General features: G+C 43.6%; 1 protein-coding gene and 1 non-coding gene across 14 annotated transcripts in view; one reads left to right on the forward strand and one right to left on the reverse strand.

Moving 5' to 3' along the window:
- The window catches only part of PRDM5 (PR/SET domain 5), a 102,629-nt gene that overhangs the window by 40,474 nt on the left and 46,259 nt on the right, over window positions 1-15,896 (reverse strand). For 10 of the 13 annotated variants that reach the window (XR_005656524.1, XM_039879524.1, XM_039879525.1 and 7 more), the window contains 4 exons: window positions 15,616-15,704; window positions 9,826-9,910; window positions 8,545-8,702; window positions 231-324 (listed from right to left, as the gene is read on the reverse strand). Coding sequence is in view for 12 of the 13 variants with exons in the window: in XM_039879524.1 (XP_039735458.1) it covers window positions 231-324; window positions 8,545-8,702; window positions 9,826-9,910; window positions 15,616-15,704 (426 nt within the window). In the remaining variant the exon portion in view is untranslated. The remainder of the gene's footprint in view (window positions 1-230; window positions 325-8,544; window positions 8,703-9,825; window positions 9,911-15,615; window positions 15,705-15,896) is intronic. The other 3 variants (XM_039879527.1, XM_039879521.1, XM_039879518.1) reach the window with 1 other exon arrangement.
- Window positions 12,291-12,394, forward strand: LOC120616287 (U6 spliceosomal RNA). The gene has a single exon (XR_005656571.1). It is a non-coding gene; the product is annotated as a U6 spliceosomal RNA (small nuclear RNA).

The raw sequence follows: 15,896 nt of genomic DNA on the forward strand, positions 1-15,896 counted from the left end.
GAACACAGGAAATGTTTTTTTATACACAAACTTTAAATGATGACATACTTATCGTATGTCTCATCAAACGATCCCTCTCACGGCGGGAGAACGAGGCGGGGGTGGAGGAAGGCGTGAGGGAAGGCAGATGAGAGCTCCGCTGGAGGGGACGCCCGCGGGACGCCCGAGGGACGCCCGCCCCCCGAGACGAGAGGGGCCTTGGACGACCCCGCCGCCCGCGCCGGACTTACTGTTGTGGGTGAGCAGGTGCCTCTGCAAGGAGAAGGGGGTCCGGAACAGCGCCCTGCAGGCCTCGCACTGGAACGGCCGCTCCTCCGAGTGCGTCTGCGGACCAGAGACACCGCCGCTCAGGGCGTTCCGGGGGGCCCGTACCCCGCCCCGACGCCTGCCTCCTTTTGATCCAAACCCAGGATGAAACAAACAAATGAACTTGTGGACATGCTTAACAGCTTCACTGTGAAAGAACCTGGACAGCGACATGCTTTGCAGCCAGGCTAACCCAACCAAAGCCACGGCATCGAGACACGGGCCTGAAGTCGACAGCGTGTTCTAAGTAGGAGCCGTCAGTGCGTAGCCAGGGGAGCGAATGCTTTTGTCACAAAGACGGCAACACCGCCGAGTTGCAACAGCATGACGTGACCATCTCAGCAGAGGCCCCCACCCGTCCCATCGTGCTCAAGACCCTCAGAGTCCATCTCATCTGAGTGAGGTGCCAGGAACACGCTGGCACGTGTGGGCAGAGGACTCTGTCTCCGAGGTAGATTTTACAAGCACCAGATGAAATTAAGTTTTTTTAAAGGGGACTCGGCCTTCCAGTTTTCTTCTCTAAAGGAAGACAAGCTGTTCACTGAATCGCATCATCTGTGAGCTATAGCACACCCTCCCATTTAAATGCCAAGTCACCGATGACGCCGACACCGGCTGACATAACACATGAACTCGTCCATGAGCTCGTACGTGTCTTCTTACGCACCGAGTCTGATCACTGTTGCAGATGTAGAAAACACGTCAGGAAATTTGTTGCACTACTTATAACACCTAATAAAATGTCTCAAAATGCTGCCTAGGTTTACAGCATAATTTTTATGTAATAACTACCAAATTAGCACATTTCTAGCCCTACAGACCAAATATTAATTTCATGAGAGAAGAATAAAATTTTCACCAGGGCCATTCACAATTAAAAACGATAACCTCGACTGTCAGTAATATATATTGCTCCACAGTGACAGATTTACTGGAAATGGTATTCTTCTTTGGGTCAAGTACAAAGCAAGAACACTTTCATGAAATTCAGGAAAAATACAGAGAGATTAAAAAAAGAAAAAATTTGGAGAAAATATCCCAGAGATATGTGGTTAGAACTATTCTTTTTCAAAAAGGATATCTGCATATCATAAGCGTATCACTGTCACACTGGATCACACAATAAACCTAAAGCCACAGAAAATGTGTCATCAGGCTGATTACAGGGTCTGTGAAATAATTTTGTTACTGTGAGCTTTGTAACTGGCTTCTTTAAAAGGCCTCCTTCTCACGAAAATGAATGGAAACCGGAGAGAGATGGAAGAAACCAGTTTCTTTAAGCTCAGAACGAGAGAAGGTGGTTCGTTTCTCAGAAGGAAGCACGATTATGACACGCAGGTGATGCCCGCGGAGAACGTCCGCTCTGCCTGGCCGAGCCCGACCTTTTCACTGCCTGAAAGCCACGACTCCATTAGCACGAAGCCGTGATCCCGGAGCCAACCACGAAATCCCACAGCCTCGATTAACCCTGACCAGGGCACAGGGAATGCGCATATATGTGAAGATAGCAGATACATCACAGTATTTGGAAAGCAGCATTTTCTGCATAAAAATAGGCATCTTAACCTCGATAACATCATAAATCATAACTATGCCAGCTTCTCTGGCAGATAATTTGCTAGGCACGATGGCTAAATCGACTGGTAATTCTACACTGAACTTTATGTGCCCTCCAAAGAGAAACAAATACAGATTCCTAAAATACAAACAGAAAACCAAACAACAATGGAACAATTCCACTCCTATCAAAAAATACGCTCTCTAAAAATTCATGCCAGTTCTTGAATAGGAAATAGTTTTCTTATAGTATAAGTCTCTAGAAATTAACAGATAATAGGATTCTAAATATTTGGTCAGGCCAGATAGATACATGGTAGAGAGATAGATGATAGAGATAGATAGATGATAGATAGATAGATAGATGATAGATAGATAAAGCCACCACCTAAATATCTAAGTGTCAACATCACCAGAGGACATATTCTCAATGAAACTTCGTGAAAACTAATCCATTTTTCAACATAATACAGATGTAAACTAAAACCAAAAGATGAAAGATTAGAGTCAGTTTCTTATTTTAAGTATAAAACATACAAGACAGGATACCAGGTTCAAAGCTTATATTCTACTGAAAATACTGCACTTCAGCATATTGTAATTTTAAAGTTCTCATTCATACATTTCTCGCTTTCATTGTTTCGCGTTTGTGGCATTTTCTAGTACGGTACAAATTGTTATAGAAGAGAGAGGAGTGTCTTTTTTTCAAAAATGCAATAATTATCCATTTATTTTAACTCAGCTTCCAAATTTCTATGGCCTACTCGCTAAGATGGCGGACATCATTTAAAATTTCCATGTTACAACTAAATGTTTTAATATATGAAAAATGTGAAATATAATCAAACTAGAGAATTGATTTAATGATTCTAGAGGAAAATGATCTACGTTTTTGTTTCCTGCTCTTTCTACGAAATAAAGGGGGAAAGAACAAAATATGTCTGAATGAAATCAAGTATTTACATTAAGTATTTTTAAGAACTTTTGTGACGAAGGGATGTTTTTTAATATATGATATTGATCTCAAGACAACATAAAGGAAGCAGAGGTAAACAGTCTACTTGCTAACGTTAATTTGCCTAAAACGCCATGTAAAACACTTGAGTCAAACTACAAAGGAGGCCTTAACCCACAGATATTAAAACATACTACGAACTGCAAATATTAAAAGAGTGTGATATTGCAAGGGAACAGAAATTAAATGGAACAGAATGGAGTCCAAAAACAGATTTCTATGAGAGAAATTCAACAATGTGATAGCCGTGGTTTTATGAAACGGTATCTCATTCCATACCCCAAAATAAATTCTTGATGGATTAAAATACTAATTAAAAAAAAAGAAACTCATGTGACTTTTGAAAACATTGATGAATATCTACCTAATCTTGGAACAAGAAAAACTCAGAAGCCAAGACTCGGGGGCCACAAAACTCCTAATTCACCTCATATCTGAAAACATAAAAATGTAAAACTTCTTTATTCAAAAGATGCAAGTTGATAGACGGGGCAAATACCAGAAACGAAAATAGCACAGAATTAATATTCATAATATCTACAGAGCTCCTAGAAATAAGTGAGGGAACGTCTAAACAGTCCAACAGAAAAACGGACAGCAAGCACCCACGAGCACGTCTCAGGCGGAACGTAAGTCTCCAAGTCACGACGTCAAAGCAGAGACGTTCCTTCCTGAAGGACACTTGAGTCACACAACCCCGTACATCTGAATATCCTTAACTCCGGGACGGGCAGGTGAAACCTTGTACTTCTCTCCCGGCTCCACCCAAAAGAACTTCCTCTCACACAGAATCAGGGCGAGGGGCGGGAGCTCCGGGAGACTTTCCTAGGGCCATGAAGGAGGTACCTCGAAAGCTGCAGCATTTCACACGGAAAATTCCCCTTGGGTCCCACACTTTGGACTCTCTCTCACGCTCCCTTTCCAGGGGTCACCTTCCCCGGTTCCCACCCCCACCTACCCAGCTCTGCCAGCAACCTCTGCCCTCAGCTTCTCATTTCTCACCTCCCTGCTCCAACCCATTCCTCACAGTGACGATGCCAAAGGCCCTGCAGAGGATGACAATACCCTCTGGGTACCGGGGTGGCCAGCCTTTGAATGCAGTGGTCGATGTGGTAATAATTAACCAAATTATTTGGACAAATAACGTGCCCAGTTTCTAATGCATTCGAGAAAGCCCAGAGTATTCCCGGGGGAGGGGACTGGACCTGTGGCAGGACGGAGACAGTGGCCAGTGACAGGGATTGTAACCTCGGCTGCATAACTGATTACCATGTGTTCCTGTGTGATTTTCAGGATTTATTCTTATGTCTACGCAAAGGAAAAAAAAAAGCCAAAAAACTGTAATTAAATTAAAAATAAAGAGACCTCCCCTCCCTCTCTTCCAACATTTCCCTTCGCGGCTGTGAGAGCCGGGGGTGCGCGCTCCACCGGGCCGGTGACGTGAGTGGCTTCGGAAACCCCGGGCCGGGCGGGAACCCCAGTCAGGAGGGCAAAGGAGAAGTTCCATGCCCGGTGGGCTGGGAGCAGAGCTCGGGGCTGAAGCGCTAAGGCAGAGAGCAAGATTTAGAGGCGAGAGCGTTGGGGGCCAGGCCTGTGCCAACAGGCTGGGCATGAAGGGGGCTCTGAAGCAGCCACGTGGTTCAGACAAACACCAAGAGGTACATTCTTTGCCATGGCTCTGGAATTCGTATTTGGGGGTGGGCGGCATGGGGGGCGGGCAGGAGGGAGCTGGGAGGGAGGCTCCTCTATTAGTCAGAGAATGAGAGGGAATTTCTGACCTGGCAGCGAGCTCCAAGCCAAACATTCGTCTTGGAGCCAGGAAAGCGTTCAGAATAGTAGAATATGAGAACAATGCAGTGTGTTCGAATAAGTTTTACATAAGCACTTAGCTCTCTCAGGCTAATCCACTGGGTTGGTGCGGAAAGGATGCGGTGATTTGCCAGTGCACCCCTGATCACTAACACCGTCACGAAGTCAGGAAAGCAAGCGTGACAAAGCAGGACTGCGAATGTGGCCGCGGACACCGCAGACGCAGATTCAGAAGCGACCCTTTCTCACGTCACGACCGCTGTTTAACGAAGAACCTGAAATCTTATTCTGGGGGGATAATCTTTTCATGGATTTATCTACTCAGAAGATGTCTGCCACTGAAAAGTGAGCATCTCACCGCTGCGAATGTGCTTCTAGAATACAGAGATAAGTGATTCTGAACACGGCACCTTCAAGGAACCACCTACTGCTTCACCTAGAGCGTAGAAGTGAAAGCTGATGCAAATTTGAAGGAAAAAGTGTCTGCGATGGAATTATTGCATGACTGTCTTTTAGACTCCAAATTGGCACCTTCCTAAGAGATTTTCAAGGACTTCTTTTTTTTTTTTTTTTTACTCTGTAAAACTCATGCCATATATTATGGTTTAGAACTTAATCCATGATTTACTTAGAGAAAGGTCTGTCCTTTCTTTTAAGGTCTAATAAAATTTCACCTGGTCAAAGTCTGTCCTGCAGTGTCTTTCAAATTGTTGGACCATGACCAAAGAAATACGTTTTACAACAAAATCCAACACGTGTGTACGCACACAAATACACACGGACCCGCATTATTTCATTAAATGGCCCTTATTCTTACACTTTCTGCTCTATTCTTAATAGCTGTGCATGACCCCATAAATTGACTTCAGACCCATAAGGCAGCCACGGCCCAGGCTGTGGAAGTCGCTGGGTGAGCTGCTGACACAGGAAGCGCAGTGGGACCATTCCAGGACAGGCTGTGACTGCAGTGCCTCGTAGGTCTTTAAAGTTTGCCTCTGGAAGGTCGTGTAAAGGGTCAAAAAAAAAGAGTTCTTTATTTGAATAGACACACCTCTGTTCCCCAGGAGCTGGCTTATGACTTTGTCAGGACAAAAGCCCTCTGTACTCGCTTCCGCCATCAAGCGAGCATTGCCAGCCCCGGAATCCAGGACGGGTCAGGCCATCTCGACCTGCCGCCTGCAGCAGGAGGCACACTTCACCTCAGCTGGGCTTTGCGTTAGATCCGACAGGACACCGAGTGGAGGGCGGAGACTAACTGAGCCGTTTCTGTCTCTGTGGTTCTGAAACGTCTGTCCAACTGTGATTTAAAGCATCGAAGTCTACTCGGATCCGCATACCCAATTTTTATTTTAGCTAGATCCTAAAAAGAACTACCGATCTGGTCAAATAATTGTCAGAAAGGACTGGGGAGAAGGAAAACTAATTTTGACCTTTTGAGCCTATATAACTGGCAAAGGGATGAAACAAGGAATTAAGTTTTAGAAACAGAAAGCGCTCTTTTAAAATTTCACATATGAGATAATCGCAATAAAAAAATAGTATTCCCTTATCAAGCGAATCTAAACATCAAAAGAATTGACCCCCAAATAAATCAAATCAGTATAATCAAAATGCCTAAGTTACATAATCAAAAAACAAAAAAAAGAACTGAAATTGATTTATTTAAAATAACAACCTCTGGTCATGCTAAAGATCAGTCTGACTCTCGGTGGTTTTCTTCCGATTTCCTTACGTATCCCTAACTGGCCATTAATGAATAATGACAGAAAAACAAGTTGATTGGCTTTCTTTCACATAACCCTTAGAGACCATTTCGGACCTTTCCCGTAACCATACCAGACACACGCTGGGCTCCTCACACAGTCAGCAGCACATCTGTCTAAGGAGAAGGATTGAATGCGCTTTCCACTTTGGAAATTATGGGCACCGCTATTTCCATCCTTCCCAAGACATCGTTATTACTTTCATATGATTTATGGCCCGAAGTGTGAGAGATGGTGCAAAATCCCTGTGCCACATTCCCACGTGGCGCATCACCTAAGCCAAACTGCGAAAAACTCGGAAACGTGGGCAGATCAGTTTCCTCAAAGAAAGAAGCGAGATTGTTGCAAGGACGGAGCAGGAAGCCAGCCAGGGCAGTTCACAGCCGAGCGGTCCCACGCGGCAGCAGTGAGCGCGCCCCGAACACACGATGCTTGGGTTAGACGCAGGGGAGGCCAGCAAGAAACCGGGCAGAGGCGACTCGAGACGGTAGCAGTCCACCCTGTCCATTCTTTGGTAAATCCGCCTTTTTCCTCCCCCATTTTAGACTGAATCCAAAATCGATATCCTAACTTTTTAAATGATTTCAAAAGAGTTGTCTCTGAAAAGCCCCAACAAATATTGAAATGACTATAATTCCAGTGGAATAGTCCATGTAAGAAAACAAGTTATTTTATAAGATTTTATATACATGTTACTTAATAGCATGCGAAAACGTGTCAACCAAAATTAATAAGAAAACATTTATCGCATCACACATACATTTTAACATATATCTCTAAGAGGCTGAATCTCTGTGGACAGAATTTATGAATTTGACTCAGACATTTTACATACTCAAAGTAGGTAAGATAAAAACTAACACAAGAGCCGGAGTAAAGGTAACGCGTAGGAAATGCAAACGGAAACCATAGGGAAGACGAAGAGATGCCTTGAAGAGAGTCCTAGGAGAAAAGAGGAAGGGGAAGTACGGAGGCCACCCGCATGAAGGCAGATGTCCAGCTGCGTGAGGCGACACAGAATGGACGGAAGGGCGGAAACCTGAAGGGCGGGTAGAGGTCGCGGTGCAGAGACTCTGCAGACGGGGTGAGGCGTGCTTACCACGACTCGCGCGGGCATTGAAAACCCGCTCATGATATTAGACACGAGAGCGGCACTGGAGTTGTGTTTGGGGGCTGTTTATCTGGTAGGAGGGACTGAAGTGGGAAATGACAAGAAACCAGCAGCCTCGCCAGATGGGTATCAACGTGACGAAGATGAACAGTCAGCAGGATGGGGACTGTGACAGTGGCGATGAGGAGCGCAGGATCTCCGAGAACTACTTTCCAGTTTCAGAAAGGAGCCCAGACCTCAGAGAGAAGCAGGCATCATTCTGTGGTCTGGTCATTAACAGAAATAGGAAACTCCAGGAGACAGATTATCTGGGGCAAAAAAGAATGAAAGGCCATTGTGGGACCTGCTAAATTCATCAGGACAAAATGATGCTGCGTTATGTATCAAATGAGTAATAAATGTGGATCTGAAACTTGAGATTAAAAAGAATAAATCACTGAGAATTCATCAGTAGAGTTGACAGCAAAAGTCATGGATGCAGTTGACAGAGAACACGGACGTGGTCCGGCCACAGCATCCGCGAGGATACAGTTGACACAGAGAACACGGACGTGGTCCGGCCACAGCATCCGGGATAAAACTCCTGGTGGGGTGGGGCACCCAAGTGTCCAGAGGCACTGGCAGGAGATCCAGCACTGCCAACTGCAGTGACACCACAGATGAAGAGAATTTCCAAAATGGAACGTGAACGAGTGTGTCAAACTTCACAGAGAGAAGGAAGAGAATAAAGCCCGCAGCCACACGGTGCTGGGAACACTACGTGGCACTCGGCCTGTGAGGAGGGCGGTTTTCACAGAGCATGGTGGACAGAGGGCCGCGGGGTCATGGCCTGAGGGAGGGGTCAAAGTCAGAGCAAGATCTTCTGTAATTCTCCCAGGTACAACCTGCCCAGATGGATGGAAACTTCCTTAAAAGGTAAACAATTGGAAATCAAGTCAGCAAATCAGCAGGGGGAAAAAGTGACAATATTCATAAGCTTTTACCTTCTTGTGATTCTTGTACACGTTTCTGTGGGCAAAGCCCTTCCCACAGAGCTTGCATTTGTAAGGTTTGTCTTCGCTGTGTATGACTTTGTGGGCGCCCACTTGGTCGAGCCTCTTGAAAGATTTATTACAAATCTCACAATTATAGGGTCGTTTCTCTGTGAAAAATGAGTGGAGACAATCTCATATCTATATAAAGTGAAGGATAAAGAGAAACGGCCCTACCTCATGTTGCTTCTTATGGATAAGTCGACTAAAACATTCAGAAACAACTGAAAACATCTCCTGCCCAAGCCGTCTATGTTAGGTGTGTGAGCTTAGTCACGAAGGAAATGCGAGCTTGTTCTTTAGGGACCGATAGGGGTGAGCTTATGTCAGGGTCGCAACTCTGAACGCCAAGAGTGGCCCCACGGGGACAGACGTGAACGACAGACCTGCCCCCTGCTCAGTCGAGTGGACCCCACACAGGCAGACGTCCAATTATCTGCAGAAACTACACACTTAGTCATTGTGTCAAACCCACATTTATACAACATTCATGTAACGCTGACAACTAGATTAAAAAAAATACTGTTTGTTTCAAGCAAAGCTTATCTGCAGGCTGCCTGTTTTGACTTCCTATTTTCATTTGCCAAAATATCTATTATCTATCACCAACCAAAATGGATATTCGAAAACATTCTGACTTCAATGGCCTCAAATTATAGACATGCTAAACTCTAAAAGAGAGCATAAAGCAGAAATTATTTTCAGAGCTGTTTTCTTTTTAAATCTGTATAACAGACCTATTTCTTAAAATGAAACTATGGTTTTAAAAATTTACGTTTTCAAAACGTATTTATAAACTTCTCACTAACGTTTATCAGTACCTTACTGACACGTAAAAGCACCCAGAATGCAGGCGCTGTAACTGTAGACCCCAACTCAGTGTCAGAGCCTCTGCTGAAACAGCACATAAATGAGCTCATTTAACCTTCGCAGCAGTTTTGAAGGGTAGGAACCGGTATCCGATTTCACAGATTAAGAATACAGAAACTGAGGCTCAAGGAGGAGCTTGAAAGGAAACTTGGCTTTGAAAATCTTCTAAATTATTTAGTCCGGACACCTTTGCTCTTTAATAAATACACTGTTAAGTAACTTATTTGAAATCACACAGCTAGTTAACGGCCAAGCTAAAATTAATAGCCAGGTCTCCTGATAACTACTCTGAGAGCTCCTGAAAATGACAAAGTGAATCTTTTGTAGTGACTTCAATATAAATGAAAAAAAAGTGCATTTTACCTGAGTGGGTGATCATGTGACGTTTGAGCTGATTGGCGGAAATAAATTTCTTCATACATTCTTGACAATCAAATATCTCATGAATCTGCAAAAAAGTTAAATTGACAGTTAAATTGGCTGTCAAAGCCAAATAAATCAGAGCTCAGAGTAAAAGTATTAACATGTGGAAAGTTGTTATTGCACTATGCAACCTATATATTATAATTCAGCCCTAATTTGTTCATACTATTCTATATGAAGTGAAGTTGCAATAAACATAAGTTACCTAGTGAAAAACATATTTAAAAATATATGACTGCACAGTTGAAATATATAATACTGCTGACTTATTTAGTACATATTAAATTCGTACTCTAAAAAATTATACTAGTATACATTCATATTTTCTGTTACACACACATTTATAGAAGTGGAAATATGTAAGCTACAGGTAATAATGTTCCTTTCGATAGTATCTTAAACTTAACTGTACATAGTACAGAACAAAACATTAAATAAAAGAAGATACGTGATCCTAAAAAACACTTAGCTCACAGTAAACCTCTAACACAACAGGAACATGACAAAAAGAAAATAAACAAACAAACAAACAAACAGAATAAGGGGAGGATAACTTTAGCAAAGAACTGGCTAATATAAAAATTAGAACTGAATCTTAAGTTTGGTTCTTTCCCTCCCAGACATGACATCTGGGAAACTGGAGAGGCGGCATGAGAAGTGTGAGGCCGGTGTACAGCGAAATCAATGCACAGCGTCCCCAGAGGATCGTCCCGCCTGAAGCCCTGCTTTAGAGGCACCGATCGCCCCAAGGAACAAGAGCATCACACTGTTTTGCTGAAGATTTAAAAATGGCTTTGGTGAAGTCCTGTTTTTTGCTTCGACCTCGTTAAACGTAGAGCTAACAACACTAAATCGCAGACCAGCAAAGGCCCATCTGCGGGGAGCCAGGACGCTGAGGCTACCCACGGCGAACAGAAGAACAACTCGGGCCCTTACACAGTGACAGGCCAAGGCAGAAGGCCCGGCCTGGGACAGCAGTGGGGATGGGCAACGAGGGGGAGACAGGGCTGTCTCCTGGTAAGTAGCCCCTTGATCTAAGTGACCACGAAAAGAGGGGACCGGACAGGGAAACAGAACCTGCTGCGAGGCTGACGGCACCCAGGTGAGCAGTCTGTGCCTCAGTTCTATGCCCAGCCTAATGGTGGGTGAGGGGCTGCCGACCTGCCTTCTGCCTGAGTCAGAGCTGACTCCTGGTGAGTCTGTAAACTCAGCCGCCAAAAGCAGGAGAAAGGTAGACAAACAGGGCAGAAGCAGAAAGACATCCTTCCCCTCATGGCACTCACACCCCTGCCCAGCGGCAGTGGATCTCTTGTGATCAGGGATATGTGGAGTCCTGAGTTCCCATAGTCCCACGGGAAGCCCGTGGGATCCGCACAAGCACTCAGAAGGCAAGTACCACGCGGGGCTGAAGAAAGACTGTCGTCAGCCTGAGGCAATTTAAAGGCAGCCTTTTTAATCATCAAAGACCCTCACGGTGGCTTCGGCTGAATACCTACACTGGAGGAACAATGGCATGACGTGCGATGTTCATTTAAAGATAGTAAGAACAGGTTTATGTTCTTAAACTCTGTTTTTGTAATACCTAATACATAACTTTTATAACAAGATACTCTAGAAAAGATAATAGGCCTTCTCAGCCACACATAAATGAAACGCATTTCACTTTTTTCATTTTTAATATTAAATTTTAATCAGCGTATATAATTTTTAAAATTATTGATACGTAGGCAAAATGGCAACTGTTAAATAAAATACTGCAGAATAGTATTCATATTTGTTCACTCCCTAACTCTCATGGCTTCTGAAACATGAAATATTTAAAGGTCGAAGTGAATGGATACTCCCTAAATTATAAGATACAGCATTTACTGGGCACGAAAGCATTTTTGCACCAAATATCTTATTTATAATGAATAACCAAGATGAAGCTATTTTCAAAACTCCTAAAAAGGTTTAATAAATCAATCAGAATAAAATGAAAATGATAGGTAATACTATATTTACTTAAGCTTAATGCTAAGTGAAGCACATTTTGTAAAATGTCCAGCTTTATACATTGATCTGGAGGGTAATAACTTAAATTTGAAGCCCCAAATTAAATAATTTCCAAGAAGTATCATAATATATGGTACTAGAATGTAGGCTAGTACATAATAATGTAGGATTCTATGCTAGACTATAATGTAATCTGTCATCGTCATAAAGCACCATCTACTGGCAAGATGAAATACTGCAACCAAACTCTATTAGACATTAGATGTATATGACTAGACGGCGTGAGCAAATCAGTTGTTAATATTATGCAGAGACAACTTAGGTGCCACGCTCCACCACCACCAGGTAGGATTTAGATCTACCGAGAAAAAAAAGGTCGTATATTACTAAGAAAATAAATGGAAAAGAGGATACTTTCCACAGCACATGTACTAAAGCTGGATTTATACAGAGAAAATTAGCATGGCCCCCACGCAAGAATTACACGCAAATTGTTGACGTATTCCATATTTTTAAACGATTTTATAAAATAACCATTTGGAAACTGGAAAAAAAAAAGAGTTGCATGACAGAGAAGAAATAAAAAAGCACTGGTCAGTTCAATGTCACATTTAATAAATGAGAAAACAAGATTTCTGGTCAAGATGGAGAAGTAGCAAAACACTGTGCTTGCCTCCTCTCACAACCACATCAGCATTACAAGTAAACTATCATCGAGAATAAACTGAAGTGTAGCTGAACCGAAGTTCTACAGCTGAGGACATGCAGAAGAGGCCACCTCAAGACTGATAGGAGGGGCAGAGATGCAGAATGAGCTAGTCCCACATCCACGTGTGGCGGTTAAAAATCAGGACGGCTATCTCAGCTGCAGAGGTCCCTTCTGAGAGAGGGGTCCCACCCTACACTGGGCTCCCCAGTCCAGGGTTCTAGTGCCAGGAAGAAATGTCCCTACAACTTCTAGCTGTTAAAAACAGTGGGGATGGCGGCTGAGAGAAATGGAGGGAGGCTGGAGTCCCAGATGCTCCTCTTCAAGGGCCCGTGCATGGACTTACTGCTGACAGACTCACTTGCTCCGAGCTCCAGGGCTGGGGCGGCAGCTCGAAGGTGCCAGGGACACACGGGGAAGAATTGAGTGGTCCGGCTGCATGGCCAGGGCTGGAGGGGTGGCTTCCTCCCAGAGAGAAATGCTAGTGGAGCCCATCACTCCTTTGTTGAGCCCTCCCACCTCCCAGTGGGAAGACCCAGGCAGCCGCCATATCTGAGTCTCCATCGACCTGGCTGACACGGGTTGTATTGCCCTAATGATTCTCTGAGACCCCACCGTACCCAACCTGCAGGCCCACCTGAGCCACTTCCAGTGGCTTTTCCATAGAAATAACTTGTCTTGGCTCATACTGTGGACTTTCCTAAAATCTCTCAAATGTTCACAAACCCCAAACAGGCAGCATCTGGCTTTGGCGTGCCCGTGCCACTTGCTGAGCAGCACCAAGCCCAGCACTCGTGGCAGCTGGCCTTGGTTGGCAGCTTAGCCTCTCCCAGGCACTTCTAGACCCAGCGCAGGTGGCAGCCATCTGCGGATTGCTTGGTGGCTCATGCCAGTTGGCCCCAGGGGAGCCACAAGCTGCAGCTGAACTTGGCCTGTGGTGGGGCCCCTCCCAGGAGCCCCTAGGGCCTGCACGCTCAGTGGCTGGTTTTGGACCAAGCCAGAGCACCATCCGGGGCCTCGTCCAAGGATGACACATCCAAAGGGCAGACTGGGCAGGCCCCAGAGCCCTGCTAAAGCAAAGCCTGCTCCACAGGGTCACCCCTTGCACAAAGGCTCCACCAGAAAGTTCTCACAACCAATCAGCCTGGGGGTCAGTCCCTCCCACTGATGTGCAAACAGCAAACAAGGCCCAACTACAACAGGAGGGCACACACAACCCACATGAGGGACACACCTGGAGCACATGGCTCAGGTGACCAGGGATACTGTACCACTGGGTCCCACAGGACACCTACTACATAAGGCCACTCTACTAAGACTGGGAGACCTAATACATAGAAACACACACAGGAAGGTAGCCAAAATGGGAAGACCAAAAACATGTCTGAAATGAAAGAACAGAACAAAGCTCCAGAAAAAGAACTAAACAAAATGGAGACAAGCAACCTACCAGATACAGAGTTCAAGGTTATAAGGACACTTAATGATCTCAGTGAAAACTTCAACAAACAGGCAATATAAAAATGGAGATAGATAGAAAACATAAAAAAGAACAAGTCAGAAATGAAGACTACAGTAACTGAAATAAAGACTATATTAGAGGGAATCAACAGTAGGTTAGATGAAGTAGATAATTGAATCAGCAATTTAGAAGTTGGGGGGGTGGAAAAGGGGAAGGGATGAAGAACTAGAAATTGGTAGTTACAAGGTAGTCCTGGGGATGTAAAGTACAGCAGAGGGAATATAGTCAGTAATATTGTAATAACCATGTTTGGTGTCGGACAGGTACTAGATTTATCAGGGTAAGTTATATAAATGTCTAATCACTGTGTTGTACGCCTGAAACTAATATGATATTGTATGCCAACTGCAACTGAAAAATAAAATAATAATTTTAAAAAGAAAAATAAATAAATAAGTGAGAAAACAAACAGAGGCCCAATATTACATGGAGGGCTAGGGACAGGAAGACACCCGCTATCCTGACTCTCAGTCTAGTGCTAAATATCAAAATCCCTCAACATCAGGAGACAACCACAGACACCTTAACACAGCCGTGTAACTGTTCCGCATGGTATGCGATAAGTCCACAGCACATGGCTAGAGCTATTAGACTGACTATGACATGAATTTTAAGACCTGTCGAGTTACTTTGGAATACATTGACATACAAATAAAGGGACAAAATTCATTTTACAAAACACGACAAAAGTGAAATTTGACTTTCACTAGTACCTTTGGTATTAAATCACTAAAAGAAAACACTGCATGCTCCTAGATACTCTGAAAAAACAATATGTAGAAGTAGGAAATAATCATTTATGTATTATATATCATCTTTGTCGAAATAATGTAATAATGTAGTATGAATTACTTTGGACTCTGCCATGACATGAATGAAAATCTAAATTCTATTTCAATTCTATACTACTGTAAATTCTATTAACCAGTTGCTAATGTTTTTAGAGTTAATAATTGCCATTTACTTTTCATATTTACTTTTCACATTAAAATAATTACTTAGTAAGTTTTATACTTGTTATAAAATATACCAAGTTTATCGTCTCCCAATATAATAATTTGTTTCTGCTATTAACACTCTGACATACCTGGACATCTCATTTAGCTCTTTAGAATAATAGAGCTTTGTCTGTTTCACCAGAGTTAGCTATTACCTGCATCCATGTTAATAGCTAAATGCCACTGTAGAGCATATTACAAACACACAAAAATACATGGTTTCCTCACTGACTGATACTTCCTGAGCAAACGGCAAGCTCGAAACCAGGTGAGGTGTTGCAGGTGAAGCACTTAGGTGACCCTTTGCCTCGAAGAAATATTTCCACTAACTGTAAACAATAACACAAAACATTCTTTTGCAAGAGTTTATTCTTCTCCGTATCAGTCTTGCATTTTAGAGTACGTTCGTATTTAAATTAATGACAAAGGCCTTTCTTTACAATATAAAAAATCTGCTAAACATTTACGTGGCAGACACCATAAATGACTGAAAGCAGCTCCGCCTTTACCTTACTGACCTTTCTATGTTCCTGCAGGCTCGATGGCGAAGAACACTCCTTACTGCACACCGAGCATACCAGCTTTCTCTTCGGATCTCCTGAAACAGAAACGAAACGCCACCATGATTTAAATGAGAATCTTAAGAGGAGATACAGCATTTCAGATTCAGTGTTTCTAGGTGTTTCTCTCCTCCTCCCATCTTCTGTTCTTCATCCTGGAACTGGAGCCCTAGCTCCTCAGAGAGGAAATAGGGGGAGAGTTGATGATCATCCCCTGAGAACGCACATAA

The sequence above is a fragment of the Pteropus medius genome, unplaced genomic scaffold (assembly GCF_902729225.1).
Source record: "Pteropus medius unplaced genomic scaffold, Ma_sr-lr_union100, whole genome shotgun sequence".
NCBI classification, from domain to species: domain Eukaryota; kingdom Metazoa; phylum Chordata; class Mammalia; order Chiroptera; family Pteropodidae; genus Pteropus; species Pteropus medius.